At 50.6% G+C, this 25,107-nt stretch overlaps 1 protein-coding gene across 1 annotated transcript in view; it reads right to left on the bottom strand.

Annotated features, from left to right (window-relative positions):
- The window catches only part of Shb (SH2 domain containing adaptor protein B), a 110,912-nt gene that overhangs the window by 65,889 nt on the left and 19,916 nt on the right, over positions 1 to 25,107 (bottom strand). Inside the window, exon 2 of the mRNA XM_038347874.2 lies at positions 2,632 to 2,752. Coding sequence (XP_038203802.1) covers positions 2,632 to 2,752 — 121 coding nt within the window. The remainder of the gene's footprint in view (positions 1 to 2,631; positions 2,753 to 25,107) is intronic.

A 25,107-nucleotide genomic window follows, 5' to 3' on the forward strand; every position in this document is an offset into this window, starting at 1 on the left:
GTGAAAGGTAGTCACAATAAATCATGGCATCTCAAGGATTCAGGGTTAACATGGACCTCAGGTCACTGGGAGCCACTCAACCATTTGAAATGTAACAACCCTTCCCAATGTTCTCTGCTTTGACACCACTGAGGACAGGTTGATTACTGATTCGTAAAATAGCCTCACATTTAACCAGTGGCTTCAAAATAAATCTCACAAGGATTAACTCTTTGTTTTTTTCTACCCTCAGTTTTCCAATTCACCAAAAGGAATGGCTGGAGGTCTCTGGCTCTCCAGCTGGGTTTTTTGTCTTGTGGAGGGAGCTGAGGGTTTACCAAGTGAGGGCTTCTTCACTCAGGCAAGGCAAATGCTCCCCCACTGAGCTGCATCCTCTGATCTGTGCTGCCAGGTTTTGAGGTAGTTCTGCAGAACACTTGGGTAGTGAGGTAAACAAGGCTCTGATAACCAGAAGGCACTGGGGCACAGAAGCTCTTGCAGGTGTCACAAGCAGAACCCTGGAGACAATGAGCAGAGGCATCAGAGGAAGCTACTAGTGCTTACTTAGGGGCTGGAACCAGTTGCCTGTTTGCAGAAGCTCCCATGATCAACCACCTGCAGCTAGGATTGCAAAGGGGCAAAGGTCATCAGTGAATCCAGCATGAGATGGCAATGTTGCAGAGACACTGGAAACCAAGCCACAGCACCAGTCCCTCAAAGAAGGTGCTAGACGGTCCTGACGCAGGAAGCAACTGGGTTGGTGGTGGTGGTGGTTGGGGGGGCGGGGTTTCCAGGTTCAGTTCTCCACTGGTAAAAACAGGTCCTCCACTTGGATCCCACATTAACCAGTGCAAATGATGACTCGAGAATCTGACCACTTCTATTGTCATTGTTACTGTCGCTGACACAGGGAAACCAGAGGCACGGATGCTGCCCGAGTTGCCTCCAGTGAGCAGCCCAAAGCAGCCTCGCACAGCACACTGCACACTGTCTGACTTAAGGTTCTTACTCTACAGGAGAAACGGAATCCCAGAGGTTGTTTGGGTGGCGTGTGTTTATTCCAGATGTGCCTCACTACAGCCTGGGGCCTTTCCAGGCACGGGACAGTGCCCTGAACTAGATCCAGTACACACAAGAACAGAAATTACAACCGTGATCCTAAATGGGTCACTCTCGAAGTTTAAACAGATGGGCTGAAATATGGCTAGGTAGGTAGAGAGCATGCCTTGCCCAAGACCTGATTCCCAGCACTGTGTAACTGACTGTGGTGGCTCATCCTTGTAAACCTAGCACCTAGGAGGATTAGAAGTTCAGGGTCAGTCAGGGCTAGGGACACAGCCTAAACACTTAAAACTTCCTGGGCCACCCATCCCATGGCCACCTCCAGCACCAACCTCTCCCTGATTCTCCCCAAAGCAAGTTTTGGGTCTCTTCATGGCTCTGAATCCCGTCCTGGAGCACTTACACACTGACAGCTCACCCCGGACCATGCCCACCCTATCATTCACCACGGTGACGGTACACGCCAAGACGCCAGAGACACGACAAGCCCTGGCAAGATCCTCACAACCAGAAACTGCCCCTTGTAACTGTTGGAAAAGATATGGGTAAAGTGAGTCGTGGTCTCCCAGTGAGGAAGAGGACAGCAAGGGCAGCAAACATTAGGTACTTTGCATAGCATAGCGGCCAGCTGTTCTGGCAGCCAGAGAATCACGTTCTGGGATTATAAGGTATCCTCCTCTCCTACCAGTTAACCAACGCCATGAACTGGCCTGCTTCCACATTTGCCCCAGCTGGTAGTTAGCTTCAAGTAAGGTTTTCTGCCCACTTCTCTGCGCTCAGGGTTTTTTGAGCAAACTCTCCTATAGCTTTTGGTATCTCTAGTTGACTGTATTCTGATCTGAAAGTCTTTTTCTGATGTTGGTGAAATATAAGCCAATAAAACGTGGGGAAGGGGTGGGTGAAAGGGCTCAGCAGGTGAGGGCACTTGCCACCAAGCCTAAGGACCTGAGTTCAATCCTCAGGACTCACACTGTAAAACAGCCATTCCTGTCGCTCTGTCCTCCACGTGTGCACGTTGCTTATGTTTTGCACACACTCGCAATATTTTTTTAAACAAGGCAATGCTCTTAACCGCTGAGCCATCTCTCCAGCCCCGCTATATATTTATATTTTTGTGTGGTATAAAACAGCACACTGTCCCTGAGCTGTCACCGTGAGCAAGCACTCTTTCACAGTGAAGGCAACAAGACGTGCAGCAGGCCCCGCTCTTGTCTTCTAGTTGCGCTGTAAGTCCCGTGTGCTATGGCTTAACGGTGCTCTGTCCCCCAGAACTGGAGACCTGTTCACTAGCTGCTCCACACAGCAGGTGGTGGTGGTGGTGGTAATGGGGATGGAGTCTTCAAACAGAGACTAATGCCAACTTGTGGAAGTGGCTGGGCACTTAACTCTGTAGGGCTGGGGTTCTCGCTATGAGAACAGGCAAGCTCCTCCCTGTCTCTTCTGTGCAGTTTGCTGGTTCTGCTTTTTGCCATACTATGATGTAGCAGGAGGCCCTGGACAGTGTGTCCACCTGATAAAAACCTCAGTCTCGGGTATTCCGTTACCGCAATAGAAAACAAACTAAAACTCTGTGCGAGCCGCTCTACTTACCTGTCATGATCCTTTGGGCTTCATAGGGCTCCATGTAGCCAGCGCTTTCCCCCTTTCCGGTTTTGCTCTTGAGGTCATTCTTGGCATCAAAAGGATCTGAGTAGTCATCAGCTATGGTCACCTGCAGGGAGGAAGAAGAATGTGAGGCCAGCTTTGGCTTTGTTTCACCACCCTTCACAGCCAGGCATTGCTCTGGCCAACAGAAACTGCTCCTGGGCTGCTCAGCATGGAGGGGTGGGGGAGTCAGACACGTGAGCCTACCCTGGGGGAACTGGAGGGGCAGCTGGGTAAAGGCAGGAGCACAAAGGACAGAGATGAGGACCTGGAGTCTTGCGGAGTGTATGACTATGTTTAACCGAACAGAGAGAAAGTTGGGAGATCACAGAGTTTAGAAACGCTGGCAGGCCCTCGGTGCCAGCGAAGGCACAAGACCTCAGCCAAGGACAGCTGCAAATCAGCATTGCACTTGTCTCCAAACCTGGAACACAATCCCGCTGTGGGTCATCACACAACAATTCGGTGAGATCAACATGCTATAAAAGACGAGTGTGGCCCTAGACAGGCAAAATGAGAACACTAAACTCAGTGCTGTACAGATACCAAGGGTTAAAATAAAAGGCTCAGAAGCCCACGGAGGTCCGGGGTGGGCAGCAGCGTCCCCAGATCTTCCCTCATGAGGCCAATCCTAGTGCCCTTACCTGGCAGCAGGCCAGAACCCTGCCAGCCCTCTGACTAACAACAGGGGAAGAATGAGTCACCAGGGCAGGTCTCGGGCTGGGCGAGGACTCGGGAGAACTGGCGTTTGTGGGATTCCTGCGGCCCTATAGGTGAAGGGCGACAACATCCAGTTGAAAGCTTCAGAACACAGCACCTTTCCACTCCTTTCTAACTCCCTGAGTCCTCATCACTCTCTCAACCCACACTTCATCACAGATCAGCCTCACCCTAAACTCTGAGAGCCCTTCCCCCCACCCTCACCCTCCAGGTTAGGTGTCTAGCAATGGGCAAGTAAGTCCTCAGTCTCCCAGCTGCTGCCCCGGGGGGGGGGGGGGTTAGCATCCCCTTGATGAATTGTTATTTAAATTGTGGGTTTAATTAGAAACCACGGGAGCCGGAGCCGCTCTTTTCTCTGGGCTCCTGGAATGCAAGGTATTTGCAAATGCCTGTAAACCCAGAAAAGAGAAAGACCCGTGTCTGCCTGGTGAATGTCAGCCTGTGCAGCCCTGGCAGGAGGCACAAGTGACTGCCAGCTGCCTGGAATGTAATGCCCACAGAGGGACTTTCAATTGCCCCTGGTCATTAAACTGGACCGTACCCATCAGAGAGGACCCAGACCCAAAGCACCCAACACCCAAGTAGATAAACCAGGTCAGACTCTGGGTCCCAGGGGCTCCTCAGATGAAGACCTGGTAATCACTGCCTTTCAGGAGACTCTGGTGTCCTACCAGACCAAGAAACAAGGGGGTTGGGGCGAGCTAGGCATGTCTTTGTCTTTCATTTGATCTTTGCACTCCACCATTTGCAGAACACATTAAGAGTCATGTGCATGAAGCACCGTCAGCCAGAACAGTTCAGAAGTGGGTCTTGTGGACAGAGCTTTGAGTTCAAGGAACCAGACACCCCAATGGAGAATGTTTCCTACATAGCTGCCGCAGGAGACACCTAATTCTGCTGCTCCCGGCCCACACGCCTTCACTGTCTTTGCAATCTGAAAATCCTCCTCTGGTTTGCAGTCAGGATGGGAGCGAGGAAGTGTTTCCCCCAAGGGGGAAAATTATTTGGGGGTTTTTGCTGGGGACCATGGGTGGTAAGGTGGTGCCCAGCCTGGCTGGAGTCTCCGAGTGATTCAGCAATCAGCATTCCGGCCCCTTTCGGAAGTGCTCTGTAATTTGCAAACGCGGAGACTTGCAGGACATAAACCAAATCTTTGTTCACCATGGGATGGGAGTGCTGGGAGGCCTGTAATAAAGCAGGAACTATCTATATTTTCTAATTAAAATGTGCTCAGGCTGCCATAGGCCCCCAGCTGCCTGCCTTGCTTACTTCCTTTTTCAATAAGAATTTACAAATCCTAAAAGCAGGAAAACCCCCTAGTCTCTGATGACATGTGGTTCCGGTTATACCTGCTGACAGCTGGAAATGCTTCCGTTTTTTTAAAAAAAAAAGTTTCGAGTTCTGTTAGTTTAAGAAGTAAATCAGAAAGTTCCTAAAATGTATTTTTAATCAATTTGCTTTTGAACTTCAAAGTGAGGCTGTTGGAGGGGAGTGGAAGTTTAAGCAACCTGAAACTTGGCAAACACAGCCCCGAACGGTCCAACCTTACGCAAATCACGTCCTAGCTGAAAGTAAAATTTTAACCAGGTGGTAGAAGTGGAGCAAAAGATGGCAGAGCCCCTTGTGAACAGCCATAGCACAATTGTCCTGGTCACCTGGAGCTCATGGGCAGGAGGTGTGCCTCTAAGCTGCCATACATTCTGATGAAATGAGTGGCTGTCCACAGATGTGGGCCTGCTGGGGTTGCTGTGCTGTAGAACGCCCCAGTTAACACATATTCCTGTAAATCTGTATCAACTGCACAAGCAGCTTGCTTTGGGAAGCCAGGTCACTGGCCCCTGCATTAATGGACAACAGGACAGGGATCCAGGCCACATCTTCCTTGGCTCTCTCTCCCCTAGGAGAGCTTTCAAACACAGCTCACAAAACATCCCCAGAGCAGGGCCAGACCCAGTTGCTGAGCAGTCCAGCAGGAGGCCCTCTGGGCCAGCCCACAAAGCCTGACCCCCACACACTGGGATCTCTCCGGGCTGCTGTGTTAGCCATGGGGATTAGCTGTGTGGTAGGAAGCAATCTTCCTGTCCATCCCCAAGGGAAGTGCTAGAGCAAAGTGGGTGTTGCCCCTTGGCTACCCTTCCAGATGCCTGGGTGAGTATTTTCATTGCTGCCCCTGCATGAGTAACTGGAACCTCTCATGGTAAGTAGCAAGGGACACTCTGAGAGCTAACTTTTAGCAGGATTAATAGATATCTCCAAATACACATAGTCTGACTCAGCAATTTCACATCTCAGTATTTACTCCTAAATGTACACAAGGGAACATGGGCAAAGATGCTCACTAAAGTAAGTATTAATGGGAAGCCCCACGCAACCTCAATATTCACCAATAGAGGAACTGCTAAGCATGCCATCTCATTCCACACTGGGGATTATCATCTAGAACGTTAATATTCGTGATGCTAACAGCATTCTCCACGAGTTGTTTGCTCTGAAAGGGTTATAAATGGTATGCTAAATGCAACATACCTATTTATGAGAAATGAAACAGGAACCTGAATTGATCAGCCGGAGAAAAAGTCAGCGCAGAGCTGTGTGTGGGTAGGTCAGGGCTGCAAACAAGAAGGGCCTATTTATTACTTACTATGTGACATGCAAACCCAAACTTGCGGCAAACTGTTCTACCACAGACTATTTTTGGAACAGCAGACAGACTGCTTCCCAAACCTGTCTGAAGACAGAATGGCCTGGGATGGTTGTTAAGGCTCAACTGTCTGTGTACTTAACAAGCGTCCCAGGTGATTCTTATCAGGAAGAAAAGAAAGAGCAGGCCCCGCCCACTAGTCGAAAGGTAAACCTACAGTCACTATTCTGGAATTTCACTTTTCCCAGGGACTTCCCAGCGACTTCTCAGCTCTGCTCATAACCGACCGGTTACAGGAGGGTCGGCAGGAGTGAGAGCTGACCTTGGTCCACCGTTTGAGAACTGACTTTAGATGCAGGAAGCAGGGAATCCTCTGAAATTTTGAGAGCTAGTTCCAACTGAGTGACACGGCCTATGCAGGAGGGTCCCCAGGAAGCTTCCTACCTTGTACCCTCCCCCTCCCCGTCCCCGTCCAGGGACCCAGGGACCCAGGAGGTTCCCAGTCCACAAGACCACAGGACTCGCCATTCAGGTGTTTTTCAGGCCTTGTTTACCAGGCTCTCGGCACACATTCGCACACACCTAACTCCTGGAAGGACTTGCAGCACTGCCAAGAACAGCCACTGTAGAAACACACTCGAGTCCTACATCCAGTCTTCTAACCAAGAAGAGAAGGAGAGAGCTAAGCTCTGTGACTGTCCCCTTATGAGGACTAGACAGGCCTTGAGGCCCACAGGACCTGGCAGGCCTGGCATCCAGTAGATGGAGACAATGTTGCTATACCAACAGAGATGGTGCTAACAGAAACAGGGCTGTGAGAGTGTAGAGAGGGAGGCAGTGGGGGAAGCGGTAGTGGACAGATGTTTTGTGTACACTGAGAAGCTGCACAGAAATTAAAGAGCAAGCACACTGTCTGGGAAAGTAAGCTCCTGCTGCTGGTGCTGTCCAGCTGGAGGCTCTGGGTGGAAGGTCAGTTAACTGGATGCCACAGGCTACTGCTCTTGGTGTGTCTCTAAACTTGTACATGCAGCTCTGGGCAACCCATGGCACAAGCAGCCCGGCTTTAAGGGGCTGAACAAATGAGCAGTTGTCCTTGGAGCCCACACCAAGGCAGTGGGGCTGAGGGGCACCTGCTTGGGGTCACACAGATAGGCACATAGAGAGGGGTGGCACTGCACAAAGGTCATGGCTGAGCAGCAACAGTACAGACAAGCAGCACTCTGGAACAGGCTCTGCTAACCAGCTCTGTCTGGGTAGCTCTAGGCAACCTGCTTTATTTCTCTGCACTCTGGAGTTCCCCTGGGAGCTGGGCAGCATGGCTTGCAACCCAGCTTCAGAGATGTAAGGAGCAAGTAAGATGATTCTGGGATGTGTCAGTGTTTATGAAGAACAGGCTGAGTGTTTGTTTCAAAGCAGGACACACTTCCTATGTGCCAAGGACCCATACACACTGTGCAATGCAAAAACCTCAAGACAGGACCTCTACCCACAAAGCCAAAACGTAAAGGTGAAAACAAAAGATCTGGGTAGCCCTCACCCCTCCTCACTTAAAGCCCCCGTAATTACACAGAGGAAATGATTGCAATTAAGCATGCCAACAGCTGTCATAGTTCTTAGTCTGCCCCCCTTCCCCCTGGCCCAGAAGAGCCTCTAGGAACAGCCCTTTCTTCTCTCCTTCTGCACTTAGGGTACCTCCCCACAACTTAGCAAACTCCAGAGGTTCAAAGCCACCTGTACACTGAGAGATAACAGTGTGCTTCCCACCTCCAGTGTACCAGTCTCAGAGATGTCCACAGATCCAGTTGTGACACCCTACGTAGATTTACAAGCAAGAGCCTTTACTTGCCTCTCCCTGCCCTCATGGGTGTTGACCAGCGTAGACCAACCCCAGTACAGGCACGCCAATAAATCATTTCTGACACAGTAAGAAATTAATTTGGGAAAGATTAATTAGCTGCATTCATGCAATCAGCCGCAGCTTCTGGAAATAAGGGTGGGAGGGCTCTCTTCAACTCAGGACTTAGAAATGGGTTCCCTTTCTTCCTCTCTCGAGCTGACTCAATCTCAAGCCACTCTAAGCCCAAAGCCCCCTTTCCTTACAGACGAGTACCTACCAAATGCTCGGCCCCAAAACTCCAGCACAACGGAGTTCAGGACTTGGTGATTCTGTCATGTGGGATGCCATCACTATTGCTTTGTTTTGAGACAGTCTGTGTGTGAGACCTAGCTGTCCTGAAACTTGCTTTGTAGACCAGACTGGCCTTGAACTCACAGAGATAAACCTGCCTCTGCCTCCCAGTGCTGGGATGGCCCTGCAAGGATGAAAGTGATCTACACTGAGCTGAGCTCTGCCTCCCCCACGGACAATATGACCTTTTAGTTGACATTCTACCACAATGCCCTTTTGCTAACTGTCCATCCTGTCCCACATCAGGAGGCCAGGGAAGCAGATGCAGCACCCAGCCCCCACTTTCTAGTCCTGCCTCTCACACGCCACAGCTGCCTGCCTAAATACCTGCAGGTTCCAGCTTGTCACGAAAAAGACATTCCAAACCAGCCTCTGTCGGCTCCGGTCAGGCCCCACTCGCAGCCTGCTTTCTCTCTCAAGCTCCCACTCCACTTTTAGCACCCTCCACCCACCCAGACTGTTAATCTGGGTAGAGGCTGGAACATAGCCTGGCCCAACCCTGTTCACCCCAGAAACTTACTGTCGAATGTTAGGGACAGGCCTGTCAGCATCTCTCTAGCCGTGAGAGCTTCTATTTTGAACTCAGAAATAACTCAGTCCTAGAGCTTCCCAACTGCTGTCTCCACGACAGACTCGCCCAGCGCCAGACGTGTTTCACACTGCGGGGAGGACCCTGGAGGCAGTCCAATCAGTCTCAAGTCTTGTAAGACCTGCACAAAGGAAACCTTGCAGGGTTTACATACGCCACTAACGGAAGAAAGAAGGCCACCATCCAGTCTGGAGACCGGGAATCCACTGAAGATGAGAGGCCCAGAGAGGAAACAGGCAACCAAAACCACTTCCTAACTTTCAGGTCCTCGCCATTTCTGCACTCCCGTAGTTCAGTTTTCCTTTTAAACTCATCAATAAAAATTTCCCAGAAACCCCACCACAACCACCTTTCACAAGGAGCCCCACCCACAGTCTGGGCTCACTCTCTGTGGGAGGTGCACACAGGCAGGCCTGGCTCTATGTGTGGAATCTAACTCCAGCTGCTTGTTCCCCAGCAGCCTCCATCATGTTGGGCCAGCCTACCAGACAATCCTTCATCCCAGGCTTCTGATGCAGGGTGCAGAGCGGGGGCTAAATGGGGAAGCAAACATAGGGCCATGCCCTGGCCCACAAAGTCAAAAGCAGGGTTGTCACTTTCAGCCTCTAGAGCTGAGGTCAGAAAGGAAGGGATGCTGGTCTGGACGGCTGCCCTCTGCCTTAGCCTCCGTCCGTGAAAAAACAAAGCGCAGGGCTGGAGAGATGGCTCAGCAGTTAAGAGCACTGGCTATTCTTCCAAAGGACCTGGGTTCAATTCCCAGCACCCACATGGCAGCTCAGAACTGTCTATTACTCTGTTCCCGGGGATCAAGCACCCTCACACAGACATACACACAGGCAAAACACCAATTCACATAAAATAAGAATAAATAATTAAAATTAAAAAAAACAAAGCGCAGAGCAAAGAGCTTCACCAAGGTCACCTGAACAAGAGCAGCCCCTCACCACATGGACCAGGAGAGGCTTCTGCGCAGTCAGAGGGAGACAAGCAAAATGCTCATGAGGTGACAAAAGCAGATTCCCTAAACCTGAAGGACAAGAGACACAAAGTCATCTGGGTATTTATAAACGGTCTACTCCCAAAATGTAGCTTACACTGCCCAAGTTTCAGGTACCCTCCTGTGTCTGATAAGCATGGCCCACCCACTACCACTCCCCTCACAAGGGAAGACCAGGAATGCCAGTGCGGCTAACTCCCAGCATGCTCACGGGGAAGGCGTGTACAGCCAAACAGCAGTGCCTGGAAGCCAGAGGCCTGTCACTGACAAGCTAGGACCTTCAGAAACCAGGCATCCATGTCCCACATCCCCATGAGTTGAGAGAAGTCACCAAGCAGAGTTGGACCCTCCAGGGGCCCTCTCTGTGCTGAGGCTGCCAGGAAGGGGAGGCTGCCGGCCAGGAGCAGCTCCTGGGCACCCGTGCATTTCCATAGGCACCAGCAACTGCACTCAGTGAAGGGTCATTTCTCTCCCAATGGAGCCCATTAGGGTGATTCATGCGCAGTTCCTCTCTGCGCCCAGAGGCAGACACGAGCAGCAATAAAGAGCTGCCCACCCCCCACAGACACTTTCTTTTTATGGACGACACACAGCATCAGCCACAACTACCAGCACCATTTGAGGTTCCCAATTATGTTCAGCTTAATAGTGAATGCCCAATAAACGTTGATTTACTTTAAAGTAATGCTATCTTCTTGTCATGCCAATCCTGGACAAACTTATTCATGTACATACATGTACAGGTGAACAGACTGTCCTCACACCTAGAAGGCTGTGTCTTACACAGGCCTAGGCTACTTGCTGTTCAATCTAACTCACTATATACTAACCGGCACCAAAAACAAGCTCTGCGCTGGGAATACTAAACAAAGTCTGCTCTCAGGAAGCTTCCAAGGCCCTAGGAAGGATGACATCAATCGGTTTGCCCAATCCAGGAGAACAACATTGCTAAGGCAGGAAAGAGGCATCTGTGCCAGGCACACATAGTAAGTTAGGTGCACAGAAAGCCCTGCCCACAGGCCCTGGTCCACAACCTTTAGTAGGCTTGTCTTTTCCTACTTCATCTAGGAGGGAGGTCCTAGAGAATGCCCCTTAGTTCACCATAATACAGTCCCCTCGTGGGCAGCCGGGTTCCAGCAAGGTGTCCTGGGCAAGAGATGGGCATGGCAGAAACTGCAAGTGGGTGCTAGACTGAACCCTGAGCTTCGGTGTTCCCAGGTTTCTGCCTGTTGTGGGCTCTGGACATGTCTCATACCTTCTCAGCTGAGCGCTGCCTCCCTAGGAACACACCTTTCTCCTGTACATAGAGGAGACGGGGCCAATGAACCACAGGACAACAAAATGCCCAGCACATTGTACTGGCCCAACAAGGGCATTGGAGGATACATAAGGATGCCACCTTATGTGGGAAGATGTGGCCTCTTCCCACAGGCCACAGTTCTCTGTGTGAACTTCCCTAGATGACAGACCTTCCATCAGGGGCTGCCATGCAAGTGGCTTATTTGGGAGGGGACACTTATAAGAAGATAAGGAGATGAGCATAAGGAAGGAGGATAGCTAGGAAAGCTCCAGCTATCAAAAGTAGGCATGGCCCACCCTTTGGAGTCAAAGGCTCACTGTGGGGGCAATGCTTTAGGCCAGGTAGCTGACAGTGTTCTAAGAAAGCAACAACAATCCCAGCACTCAGGAGGCAGAGGCAAGTGAGCGCAAAGCCAGCCTGGTTTACAGAGCAAGCTTCAGGACAGCCAGGGCTACACAGAGAAACCCTGTCTTGAAAAAAGACAAAAGACAGAAGGGAGGGAGGGAACAACAACAATAAAAACCCTCAAGAAGACATGGGAAACACCAGAAGGAAAGCAGAAGGGGTCCCCCTGGAGAGAGACTGACAGGAGTCAAGAAAGCCTTTCTGGTCCCGCCCCCCCCCCCCACACACACACCCCGGAAGCAGAAGAGCACAGAGTCACCTCCCATTGCTCGGTTCTTGCTCTGCTCACATCCTTGATCTCACCGTTTCCATTTCTTCACTGTGAAAAGGAGAGACCAATATCCATGATCAACCCCCCCTTTGGGATTCTGAGCAAATTCTAGACTGCCCAGAAACAGGAGTCAGGTATCCCCAGAAAACACCTTCCCTAGAGCAGGCAGCGGCTCCTAGAAAAATCTCAAGTGTCACTTTGCTTTTCAAACAAGCACCTGGACAAAATCACTCGGGACCTGGTGGGCCTCTTCGGACCCGGCAGAGGCCTGCACAGCCTGACGAATGCACGGTGGTCATCCCCAGAGACAGTGGGCCAGACACTCAGAGAGCCCACCTCCTCCCTCCAGGGCTACCAGGCCTCACCTTGACAGCTTCCAGCTTTGGCTCCTTTCTAATCTCCAGCTACACTGAAGAGGTCTACAGGGAGCAGAGAAAATGCTCTCTGGGGGATCTTGGGTGTCTAAAAAGCCTGGCTCAATGCACTCCATTTCTTGGGTTAAGTACTGTAGGATTTTATTTATCAGGGACTTTGACATTTATGGTCCCCAGGGCCAGCTTCATGACATGTGTGGCCTGCGCAGTCACATAGGCCCTGTACTTGGTTTAATGTCTCACCGTCACCAAATGGAAAATTCTTTTCTTCTAGCATGAGGCATTGAAACCAGGGCCTCCAAAGTGTTAAGCATGAGCTGTATCTCTCAGCTACATTTCCAGTCCTCAATAAATTTTGAATAACGGGATTTCCATTGTTTTTAGGGGGGCTAGCCCTGCAAATAATGTTGCTGATTCTAACTGGTTTCTATACCCAGGTTTTCACGGAGCATTTGAGGCTCAAAATCTTTTTTTTTTTCCTTCTTTTTTTGAAGACAGTCTTGGTTATCCTAGAATTCTCTCTTTATAGCACGGTGGCTTCAAATTCACAGAGATTCACCTGCCTCTGTTTTCAGAGTGCTGGGGATTAAAGACATGAACCACCACTACCTGGCTGTGGCACAAATTCGTTTTTTCATTTTCTTTTTTGATTTTTAGGGACATTGCTTAACAGTCCTAGCTGTCCAAGAACTAGCTTTGTAGACCAGGCTGGCCTCGAACTCACAGAGATCTGCCTGCCTCTGCCTCCCGAGTGCTAGGATTAAAGGTATGCGCCACCACCGCCCAACCAAGGCTCAAATTCTTAATGCGTTATTTTCCCCAGCTTCGCAGCTTTTGCTAAATGGCATTGTCAGTGCCTCAGTTTCCCTATCTGTAGAACAGATGTCATTAAAAAATACTAATAAATAAAAATAAACAGAAACAAAACACAAACTAAATCTCCCCAACTTTTCATTCCCCTGGTTCTAAGAGCACCCAGCTTTTGCGAATCATTACAACTGCCTGCCTAACGTCCTGGCCTGTGCCAATCCTCTCCCCACGTGCCCGAACCCTCCACTCCCAGAGCTGCTTCTCCTAGGCTACCTCTGAACTATCTCCAGGAAACACCACAGTGCTCACTGCTCCAGCAGGACGGCACAGGTCAGGCCCAGAGCAGCTCCTACTTCTGAATGCACATCGTATCCCCATATAAACAGGTCATAATTCATCAGCCACAGGAAACATCTTGTCCTTAAAGGGGGGGTGAAGGTATCTGAACTGAATACCAGACTTATCCATTTCAGAAAAAGCTTGGCTGCTAGGTAAACTGGGAGCTGGGTAAGGGTCGGCCCCATGTTGGTAAGATTACTATCCCTAAGCCGTCCCTGATTCGTCGCCCATTTCATCTCTGCTGGCACTCACAAACCGCTAGTGCCAGGACCTAAGAGCCTCAGACTAGACCTTGAAGGAGCCTGCACACTCTAGAGGGGAAAAACTGACTGGCTCAGGATGAAGTAACCATAGATGCGCTGCTGAGGGAGTGCTCGACACAAGCCAGGCTCTGGCTCTGGGCTCTCAGATATCCCGATGCAGCACCTCAGTGCTGGCTCTCCATGCCACCCACTTCTTCCCTGCAACAGGAAATCTCCAAAGGAAGGTTTGACAGGAAGAGGAGGAGGCCTTGCCAACTTGGCTCAGATGTGCCAACCCTGGGCAAGGGCTGCACGACACTCCCTCAGTCAGCCAGTACTGGAAGTCTCTCTTCCTCACCCTTGTGTGACTGACTCCATACACCTGCCACCTGCCAGGGCCACACCTGGGGAAGCAGGGCTTCCTTCCTCAGGCAGTCTGTGCTAACAGGCTGCTTACTGCCTTCTAGCTCTCCCTCCCTCTATGCCTACACTAGGCTCATCCTGCCCAGGAAGCCCACAGCTCCACCCAAAGTAATACACTGTGGCACAGTTCCCATCCTTGGTGTCAGTGGATGCCAGCACAGTCTGCAGCCACTCACAGTGCCCTGGGAAGGATGCCCTGGGACCCGCTCTCCTGATCCCCAAACCTCTACACAGAAAAACATCCTGTGCAAGGGGAGGGAATGAAAGCTGAAGGAAACTGAGGACTTGCCTCCCTCCCTTTGTGGGGAGCTAAGAACACCCTGGTGAGTGTGCACAGAGGATGATAAAGTTCTGAGAGGCTGTGTATTGTTTGACACAGGCATAGCCACATCAAGACCCCAATGCCTCAGACACATGGGAATTGCAAAGCTCTCCTTGTTGCCAGTGTGTGCAAAAACTAGTAACCTCAAGCTTCCTCCTTCCCCCAGTGTTAACCTTCCCCCAGCCCTGAAAGAAATAAAAGCTCTCAGGTTCCTGGTTATCATGGAGTTGGTGCTGCCAGGATGGCCCACCATCCTGATCGCAGTTTTTCAAGAAAGTGCCTATTTCTCTGTTCCCCGGCTGCCTCAGGCAGGACAAGTCTCAGGTACAAGAGGTATGGTGAGTTGCCTGCAATAGATGTCATCTCCTCCTTACACATCCACCCAGGGCATCCTTGGCACCACAACCTGCTGGTAAAGTGTTCTCATGCAGTGCCAGGTACCCAGTGAACACACCAGCTTTTGACATTCCATGTTTTTAATTAAAAGGGAGAAGGAAGAAAGAAACTATATTTCCTAGTTAGAGCTACCAAGCTCAGAACAGTTAAGGAAGCATCAGCTCACTTTTCTTTGGAGCGAAGAGTTGAACCTAGCTTGATTAAAAAGGCCAAGTAGCCATATTTGCAATGGGAACTACTGGAAGGGAGAAGGTGCCAGCCCAATGGGAGTTCAGAGGTAGAAGTGGGCCTGAGAGGGCCAAGCAATGACTCACAGCAGCACCCTCCTAAGACACAAATGAACCCCAACGCCCTGATGGATAGCCTGCTTGCCCCTTTACTGGGGATGGTACAGGTGACCTAGAATACCCAAAATACATTTGGGAGGGGCTTAGACAACTCAGTGATTTAGTGACAAACCTCTCTGCAACATTTTTGTCAGCCATCCACCAACCAGTGTGCAATGAGGTCAACAGATGGCTCAAAATGCCTAGTCACAGCCTGAGCCTCCTGGCCTGGGGGCTGGCCAGGGTGGGTTTGCTTGTTGAGAGAAGCAGGAAGGGCCTTTTCCCCCAGGAAGAATCCACTGTGAGGTCCTGACACCCCCTTCCTGCACTTAAGGGAGTGGTGGTTCAGGCTTTACAGAGAGAACTGGATTCCCATTCACGAACTCCCAACACCAAGACACTAACAGGCAGAACAAGTTCTGCTGCTGATGAATGAGCTCCGGTAATAACAGGGCTTACCCTTCACCATTAAATATTAACCTTGTTCCCAATGATGTCATAAGACCAAGGCCCAGGAAACTCTTGCATGGCCACACTCCCCATCTGCTAAGGCAGGGAGTCAAGTGCTTACTTCTTCCCTGGTAGCAGGCCAGAGGACCTAGGGCCCTTTGGTGGACAAGAGAGTTGCACCGTGTGCCACACCCGGGGCCTTGGCTGCCTGAGAGCTGTGACACTGCACACATACGGTCTAACAGATGTTCCCCACAGCTGCCCTGATCTCAGACTTTGTTCACTTGGGAACTTCTACCCCCGGGGAAGCATCTCCCTCAATTCTCTGAACAAAATGGGGGTCCCTGGAAGAAGCACTTTCCACTCTGAACCCTAGAAGCCATCGTGTTAACATGGATTCTGCCTCACAGGCATCAGGGGAGGAGGGGCCAAGGAATGTGTTCTGAAGAGGACTGGATGTGTGGGGGTTGCCGGATGAATAGCTAATCCCTACAACGGACACAAAAAGTGTTCTGTGGGGTCAGAAAGGATAAAATAGTCACTAATAGGCAGAAGTTATGGGAGATTCTTTCACTTGATTTCAGGATGAGCTGACAGCTGTTCCACGCAGAACGGGATGCTTCAGGAGGCAGTGAGCTCTCTGCCATGGAGGACTCCAAGCAGAAAGGGGCTAGGATGAGCACACAAACACCCAACAGCTATCTTCTTATACTGGAAAGCTCTACGTCCTCCTAAGAGCTGCACAGCACTGAAAAGCATGGTACTGGGGACAGGTTCGCTGCTGCAGGGTAAGAGGAGACAAAGGGCATGCGACCCAGCCTGGTGTCTCAAGGGTAGCTTCAGGGAGGGTCCCAGCAGCATCAGAAAGTTTGGGTGCAGTGGGAGAGACACAGACACACACAGACAAGTCTCTGTCCTGGAATCGTGTCATATCCTCGGTGCAGAGAAAGCAGACAGCTCAGTGTCTTCCTTCAGGAGGAATGGATCTAAGACATAAGCAAACCTCTTCTCTGAAGAAACGAAATGATAAAGCGTTGGGCTTCCTGCAGGGTAACGTGTGAGGTTCCTACACACTCTGCTAAACCACTCAGTTACCAGTCACGTGAAAGTAACTATACGCAATAGGACCTAACAACATATGGACAAAGGCAGCCCCGGACTTGACTACCGCTGGTCTAGCATTTCACTACCCCTCAAGTTTTCCACCAGACATTCTGACTTAAGTGCTACCGGGTGGAACTGGAACCCACATTTATAAAAGCTCTCTGGGAGCTTGGGCACAATACCCAAGACTGAGAATCCCCAGTAGTATCGGGTGTGTACAAACACCTCACTATTAATCCCATGATTTCACAAACCCAGGGGAAGTGATTTGCTCAAGATCACACAATGAGTCAAGAGGCAGGGAACCTTCACCTTGCACAGGGCAAATAGGCAGAGCTTGGAGCACAAGAGCCTTCTTGGTCATGTCCCTCTACACCAAGAACCTGGGGACCCCAGAAAAATGCCAGTCACGTTTGCACCACCTCACCCCAATACAAGAGACACTCCCCTGTCCCAGAGTAAACCTTGATGACCTAGAACTACCATGGGAACAGAATTCTCCCAAACACCCCTTTCTTTCCAGAAGCAGCATTTAACCAGAGTTTGTAACTGTTTATTAGCATCTGGGAGGAACAAAAGGAGGCTGTAAAAACTGGGTCTCTTCAGTCCTAATGAGCACACAGCCAGAGGAAGCTTTTCTCCAATGACACCACCAGAGACCTGCCAAAACGTGCCGCCTGCCCAGAGCTCTGCCCACGCAGGACTCAGCACAAAGAACCCCCAGGGGCCTTGGAAATGTTGCAAGAGCTCGGCCGAGGCTGGGCCATCTCTAGAATGATGACCTCAGTGTCTGCAGAACAAGGAGTTCCAGTGGACAGAAAAGTCATGGTGTCCTACTCTTGAGAGGTCTCTACCATGGCCAAAAAGCCTGACTCCACTGAGTGACCAAGACGGCAGGACAGTCTCAGAGAGGGTAAAGAGAAGTGTGGGCCACACAGCTCAGGGTCAGGGAGCCAGAACTGCACACTGTCCTAGCCAGGCCAAACAAATCTGCAAATAAATCTTGACACCTCACACCACCTGCCAATGGGCTCAAACAAGAGGCCTAAGAGCTTGTGGAACAGGAAACAACCAGCTCCAGGACTCTGTTAGGCTGTATTATATACCAGCTGCTAAGGGACCAGCGCCATCTGGAAGTGTTCTATTTCTGGGGTCCTGGGACAGTATCCCCCTCTTGCTGCCCCATCCCATTCATACCCAGTTTCTTCCAGTGGCTTTCTGTCCACATTATACTCTCTTGGGATGATGTCTGCTCACATTATTACATGTTCAACACCTACCTGGTCCCCCACAGCAGAGCGCCGAAGACATCCTAGCCCTATCACCTTTAGATAATTCTTCTCATGGCCTCGGTTTCTTCACCTACCAAGCCAGGATAAGAGCCCACCTTCAGTGCTCCAACAGCAAGGGCTTGCCTGGGGTTGCCATCATTCCAGGCTCAATGCCCAGTACTGTTTTCTGAGGTTCCTCTCCAGCACACATACAAGTGAGCCCACAGTTCCATCTGCTGCTCCATGCTGCCTCCCCAGGCAGGATCCATGCTGGGCAGCTCTAGACACAAGACAGGAGACACAACCGTGGGCCTGCAGGAGTTCACAGGCTAGTCAGTGGACAGACATGGGTTCACAAATGGCAGGGACACAAGGTGCCTCAGAGGGGTTAAGTGATTTTTCAGCCAGATATGGTGGCACACGCCTTTAATCTCAGCCCTAGGGAGGCAGAGGCAGGTGGATCTCTGTGAGTTCGAGGCCAGCCTGGTCTACAGAGAGCTTCAGGACAACTAGGGCTACTGTCTCAACCTCACTCCACTTCCTCCCAAAAAAGATAAAGAAGAAAAGCAGTGACTTTTTTACACTCTGTCTCACGAGTTTTTATTTAAAAGTATGGCTCTTTCCCCACTAACTAGAGCACTGCCACTAACTCCTGACAAGCTGTACGAGTTTTTAAAAAATCAAATAAACTACTTTGGAAAACATCACAATTTTCTTTTTTCTGTCTTTCTTTGCAATCTAGCCTGGCTAGCTGTCTTGTATTGTCTGACTCCACAGTCTCAGACAACCAGGCCTTGCCCTGGGTGTTCTACTCACCAGAGGCTGGTGGCCACAGGACAGGGTGTGCACACAGGCACCATGCATGGGGGGATTGCAAGGCTTCAGTGCAAACGAAACAAGCCTTGTAATACCACAAAAGCAAAAGTCCAGCATGGCCTACAAACACACACTTCTGAGATGTACAGCCTTGAACAGTTCTACGTCATTTCTGTGTCTAAAGTGCTCTTTCCTAAACACCCACTGAGTCACCTTTTATGCTCATTAAGACTCCGTGAAGTGTGTTCCAGGGCAGAGTCCATTCATCTTTATGATCTCTGAATCCAATGCAGGGCCTGACATACAGAACATGAAAAACTGAATTCTGCTAAGAGAGGAAATGGGCTCAGAGAGGCACACCCAGGGTCACAAAGAAAGGCAGCAGGCCTGCCTGATCCCTCAACTCCTTCCTGCCTCAGTTTACTGCCTGTCCTCCACACTATGACCACTGCTACACCACTGGGGTCCCAGGCAACCTGTGACCTACCTGGGCAGGGAGGTCTAGACACCATGGCTACCCATCAGGGAGCTGGCTGGAAATGAGTGACGGGGGAAGGGGGGGAAGGTCAGATATGACTTGGAGGGAGGATGTCTGCTAAAGACGACAAAGGCAGGGGCTGGGGTGGGCAGGATGGGAGGCTGAGGAAGTGAGGGGATGGAAGTTTCTTGGCTGGATTGCCAGCTATGAAGAAGACAGCGCTTATCAGGCCGGGTTGGCGGGACATCACAGTGCAGGAAAGGGTCCAACCCAGGCTGCTTTGTTTTCTTGAAAACACTGTGACAACGAAAAGCACTCTTAGGTCCTCTCAAACACTGCTATCTGCCCTTCAAGCCTCTAACACTGTCCCTGCGACAGACTGCAATCTTTAACAATCCCAGCCCTTTCCTGATTTACCACCAGCTCCATCAAAAGAAAACAGATAAAATGGGCTTTTATAAAACAGTGCTTTGGGGAACTCCAAGGCCATGAACAAGTCATTGTAAAACTTTATACAGGGTGAGCATTGCTATCCTTTACTGGCTTGTGCTGCCTGATTTCAAAGAATGAGAAATACAAAGAAGGGGGAGTTATGGCTCCTGGCTCCACACCTTTACTTCCCCTGACAGTGGATCCTGATTCCTGGGTTTTACTATCCTCTGACCAACAGAGGTCACAAAGTCACTGCAAGGTCCCCCTGCAATCTTATTCCTGTTGCTGCCACTTTGGCTTTCCGAAGAACCCTTTTAACCACACAACCAGCTAAAGGTGGGAGAGGCGGGTCTCCAAGATGCAGCTCAGACTTAAAAAGCAATGCCTCCTCCCGGAAGCTCATCTCCCCCACAAAGCCCACTGTGGTCATCCTGACCTAGTTATCGGCTTCTCAGGGGAGTAGCCATGTACAACCCTGAGGACAAGACCTCCCCAGGGACACTCAGTGCTAGAAGGTGAGAGGATTCCTCTGAGCAGTTCTTGATGGGAGCCTGGCAGCTCAGGCTCTGCGCTCCACATATCCCTCAGTCACAGCTTTTCTTGAGTGGGCTCAGGGCTTCAAACCAGGCCACATTTGTGTTCACAGCTGCTTGAATTCTCCTGTGCCTATTTACAAAGGACAAGCCTTGTTACGTTTCTCAGAAAAGCAGAAGCCACGCCCCACAGGCCTGAGGGGTGGGCAGACCTGGGCTGCGAGAAAAGCCACTTCCTTAGAAGCTGGGGACTCGTGGGGGGTGGGGGGTGGAATCAGGCTGAGAGAGGCACAAAGGACACAAGACTAGGGATGAGGTCCTGCCTGAGCCACCCGCTGGAATGTGTCTAATCTAGACCAGCAGCCTTATGGTAAAAGAGGTGATGGTCCACTGAGAGGAAATGAGACCATGAGTGCAAAATGATCTCACCCAAATCAGCTGCAGCCACTAAAGTCAGGCTCCTGTGCAGAGGGGGCATGACCAACCCACAGGCTGTGCCATACTGATGGAGGTCAAGAGCCAGCTGGACCTGATGTTGATGCCAATGGTGGGCTGAGCTAGAGTGGCCCAAGGCCTTCCTGGATGGGTGGTTTCTGTTGCTCCCTCTAGGAGCACTGAGGCCTACGGTGATGGGTGTTTGGATGGAAGAGACCAGTTTGTGATGCCGAGGGTTTAGTGTAGGTTCTAAGACCCTCCATACTACAACTTTTAGGACTTATTTTAGTGTCTATGTACATGCATGCATTATTTGTGTGGTACATGTATATACAGATATATGTGTTATGTGGAGCCCACAGGTTTCCTCAGGTGTTGCTCCTAAATACCCTTGGTCTTTAAACACTCTCTAGTTGGCCTGGAGCTCACTGATTAGGAAAAGCGCTGGGAATCCTCTTGTCTCCATCTCCCCAGCACTGAGGTCACAAGTGCATGCCACCATGTCTGGCTTTTCTTTTCAGGGCTTTAGACAGATACAGTGGCAGAGCTGAGGAGAAGGCAGCAGGTGGGTCAGGCCCGTAGCCAACCTGTGGAGAGGGAACAGGCAGGTGAAAACCATTGTTCTGAAGGTCTTAGCAGGGAAGTCACTTCAGGGGGCCTGAGGTCACTTTTGTATAGGTAAAAACTTAAATCTCCACCAGGCCTTTATTCTTTGCAGAAACTGAAACAAGTCCTCTGGCCTGAGGCCCCACACAGCCCCCCTTCCTGGTAGAGAATCTTTCTTTGACTTCTTGCCAATAGGTTCACTCTGGTTGCTATGTCCAGAACCAGCCCACACAGTGAGTCCCATGGCTAGAAAATAGCTGGACAGGCATTGTAAAACTGTTGAGGAATAGCATAGGTCTGGAGCCACCAGCAAGGCCCAGTGTTACTAAGGAGCAAAATGTGAGCAACAGGACTCACTAGGCAGCTGGGGGCAATTGGGAGGACGGGTCTCCCAGAGGACTCTTCTTTGGTGAAGCAAAGAGACTGAGACCACAGTGTTAGGAGGCACTGAAAGCCAGATAAAAGCAACTCCGTTAGTCCAAGGCAGAGGAAGCTCCCAGGAAGCCAAGCGGCTGGTGCAGAGTTATAATTTATGGGAGGGATACGGCATGTGCTGTCCTGATTAAGACTCATGACTTGGGCAGGACTAAGCACAAAACACAAGCAGAAGCCAAGGTAGCTACAGTGAGAGCCTTTAAATGTCCAAAACACAAAGCTTTCAAGAATTCTTTTAAGTAGGCCTTACATTCTGGTACAAACCACCTAAATCTCTGCCTTTTTTTCTTCTTCAATTTCCTCCCGAGTGTCTGAATATTAATCCCACAGTGACGTCATTAGCTAGCACTGCAGTCTGGTCTAATTATAAAGCACACTGGGAGCAACAGGGCTGACAAGGGGCTGTGCACACACCTGACTCTCAAAAGACCCTGGAGCATCAGGGCAAAGAACTCAGGCCCTGGGTAAAAATCAAGATACTGGGTCTGTGGTTTCGGAGGACTCCCTTAGACCCCATGCCTAGGTCTCATTAGGAAAACAGAACTGCCTACCTACAAAGGTTGTCACAAGAATGAAGGAACATTCTTACACAGTGCCAGGCAGGCTTAATATGTATGAGAAAATCCAGCCATGGGGCTGGGAATGTGGCTCTGTGGTAGTGAATGCCTAGTGAAGCCCGAGGTTCAGTCTTTGGCACTAAATAAAGCAGGCCTGAAGATGTGTAGCTGTAATCTAGGGAGGATCAGGTAGGTGTCCAAGGTCATTCTTAGCTATATATCAGGTTCCAAGCCAGGCTGTGTTACACGAGACCTTGTATTAAAAGGGGAGGAGAGTAGAATCCAGATATCACCCACTGTCTTCAGTTGTCATTTAATTACAAACCTTACCTCCAAAGTGTGCACATGCCCTTTAATTACTGAAGGGCAGTGCTGTGTGAATAACATACTGGGCTGGCAGTCACAGCCTTGCTTGGGGTTTCAGTGACTTTGGGGTGACTTGAACCAATTCACTTCTCCACCCATAAAATAAAATGGGAAGGGGGAGGGAGGAAATCTTTCTCTCTGCCTTCTGAGGCAGCTGGGACAATAGGGAGCTGATGGCTGAGGGCAAAGTGTAAAGTGCCCACCTGGGGCCAGTGCATTCTGCCTGCACAGGAGAGCCAGCTCCAACCTGCCCATCTGTCAACATCCCTCAGAGCTCACTTGTGAGGGTTCTTGGAAGGCCAACCCAAGAAAACAGCGGGCAACAGCAGGAACAACAGGGGCCCAGTTCCAGCCTGGCCAAGCACTGGCTCTGCTGGACCTAGCCTAGTGGTTGAATTCCTGTTAGCTCTTGCCAAATGCCCACTCCTGGGTTTCCTTGAATCCCTGCAGGGACAGAGGCCCAAGCAGAGGACACTCACACCTCTTATTAACACATGGCTGACCAGTTCTACAAGTCATTCATATGCTCCCCTCAGCCAGGCCCCAGATTCAACCTATCTTTGCCAACTTCCATAATTGTGGCAAGTTGTGCCCTGTGCCTAGCATGCTTTCATTCCTCCCCTGGCCAAGCTGAAACCTAGCCCCACTTCTTCCAAGGAGTGCACACCCCACCCCTGGACTCCCCCCAGAATCCGACATCCATCTAGCACTCCGTTTCTCTTCCCATCATCACCATCTCTCTGCCTGGTCCACAGGGCCTGGTCCTGCACTGTACATCAGCACCAGAGCAGATGAACTGCTAACTTCCTCCGCCAGTGACTTCCTCTCACAATTAGATTCTGGGGACCGAAAACAGCAAACCAGCATCTTCAGGTGGGGAAAGCCTGAGATTTCTGAGCCTGAGCCCAAGTTAGGGCATGGGGTTCTGGAGAAAAAAAACCATGGATCACTGGTATCCTCCACCTGCCACAGGAACTATCAACTGTGTGGCCAGTCCTGGAGGGGCCAGCATTGCCTTCAACCCTCCAGAGGGCATGAACAGCAAGGACAACAGGCTGGAGTCAGCAAGCTGAGTGGTAATCAGGGGAGGCGGGCAAGCCCTGGCTCTGCCTGGCTGCCTCGTCCAACCTGCTACTGCACATGAATTACAGGGAGGAGGCCGGTGGCCAGCTGGCTCCAAGACTGGCCCTGCCTCTCTCCAGCACAAGGAAGCACTTTATGTAGTCCAACGCCTCATTATCTGGCATCTCTGTCACACCGGAAAGAGCAGATAATGGGACGCACGTCGCACTCTGAAGTCCCTCCCTGCACAAGCCTGTCCTCGAGTCCCCACTTCCTGTGTGGCAAAGGCTCAATTAATTCCTTACTGAGATATCTGCAGCCCTTCAATCTAACCACAGCATAACTCACCCCCCCATCTCTATTTAGCTTAATTCACTCCCAACGTATTTGCTGAGTGCCTCTGACATGCGGGTGCTGCACTAAATCAAACCACTTCAGGGCCCTACATCCCACCCCCAGAACCCTGAGCAGATCGCAGCCAAGTACCTAGCTCAACATGTTGTCCCCCCACTCAGGGGTACTCAGCAGTTGGCAGCTGTCATCTTCTCTTCCACCTGCTACTGAAGAAAACTGCTCTCCCTAGACGCCTACCTGATACTCACCCAAAAGTCTCTGCGCCATACCAGAAAAGCAGGCAGCCCAAGCTGGCTACTCAGCCTGTTGAGCCACGGATGCCTACAATGAGGCGTGTCTTGGCTCCACCACAGGACTCTGGGCTTTTAGGTGTTTTCCTGTGTTGGAGTTACAGGAAGTCGAGGGACTGACGGAATTACAGAGCGCCTTGGGTCTGAGCGCATTTCTGACATGGGGCCCTAGGTCCACTCTGGGGTCAACTTGTATAATGTATGGAGCTCTCGCTGCCTCTTTCCAGCAGACAACAGACACCGGAGAAGTGGTATAGCATGCATGACCCCTCTTACCAGGGATGCAGACATGCACACAGAGAAAGAAAGAAGATAGGACGCTGTCTTGAGTGGCACGGCAGGCTATGGGGTATAAATGAGATGCAGAGGCGTGCAGGTTAACACTGTAACTCTAGGCAAGGAAAGAGGTTTTTTAGCTGTCCCGGCCCAGAAGCAATGAGGCAACAGGAAGCCTTTCTAAGAGGCCAAGGGCAGCCAGACAACACACTAGGAGGCTGAACATAACAGAAGTCATGAGGAATAATTAAGCAATGACATTACCTAGAGTCACTAACCAGAAAAATCAACAAGAGGTTAACAAGATGGCTCAGTAGGTAAAGGTGCATGCTTGCTGGGCAAGTCTGATGACCTGGAGTTCAATTCCTGGATGCCACAGTGGAAGGAGAGAACCAAGGCTTGACTATCCTCTGACTCCCACATGTGTGCTATGGCATGAACGCACCTGTGTACCAATCGTCTTTTTTTTTTTTTTAACAAAAGCATCAAGGGCTATGAGGCAGAGAACTTTTCTTCTGACACCAGTTAGCAAAGTCACAATAAACAAGATGCCACTGCGTCCATTTAATTCTTTTCTATGAATCAGACACAGAAGAGAGGTCCTCTCCCAGGAC

This window comes from Arvicola amphibius, chromosome 11 (assembly GCF_903992535.2).
Source record: "Arvicola amphibius chromosome 11, mArvAmp1.2, whole genome shotgun sequence".
NCBI classification, from domain to species: domain Eukaryota; kingdom Metazoa; phylum Chordata; class Mammalia; order Rodentia; family Cricetidae; genus Arvicola; species Arvicola amphibius.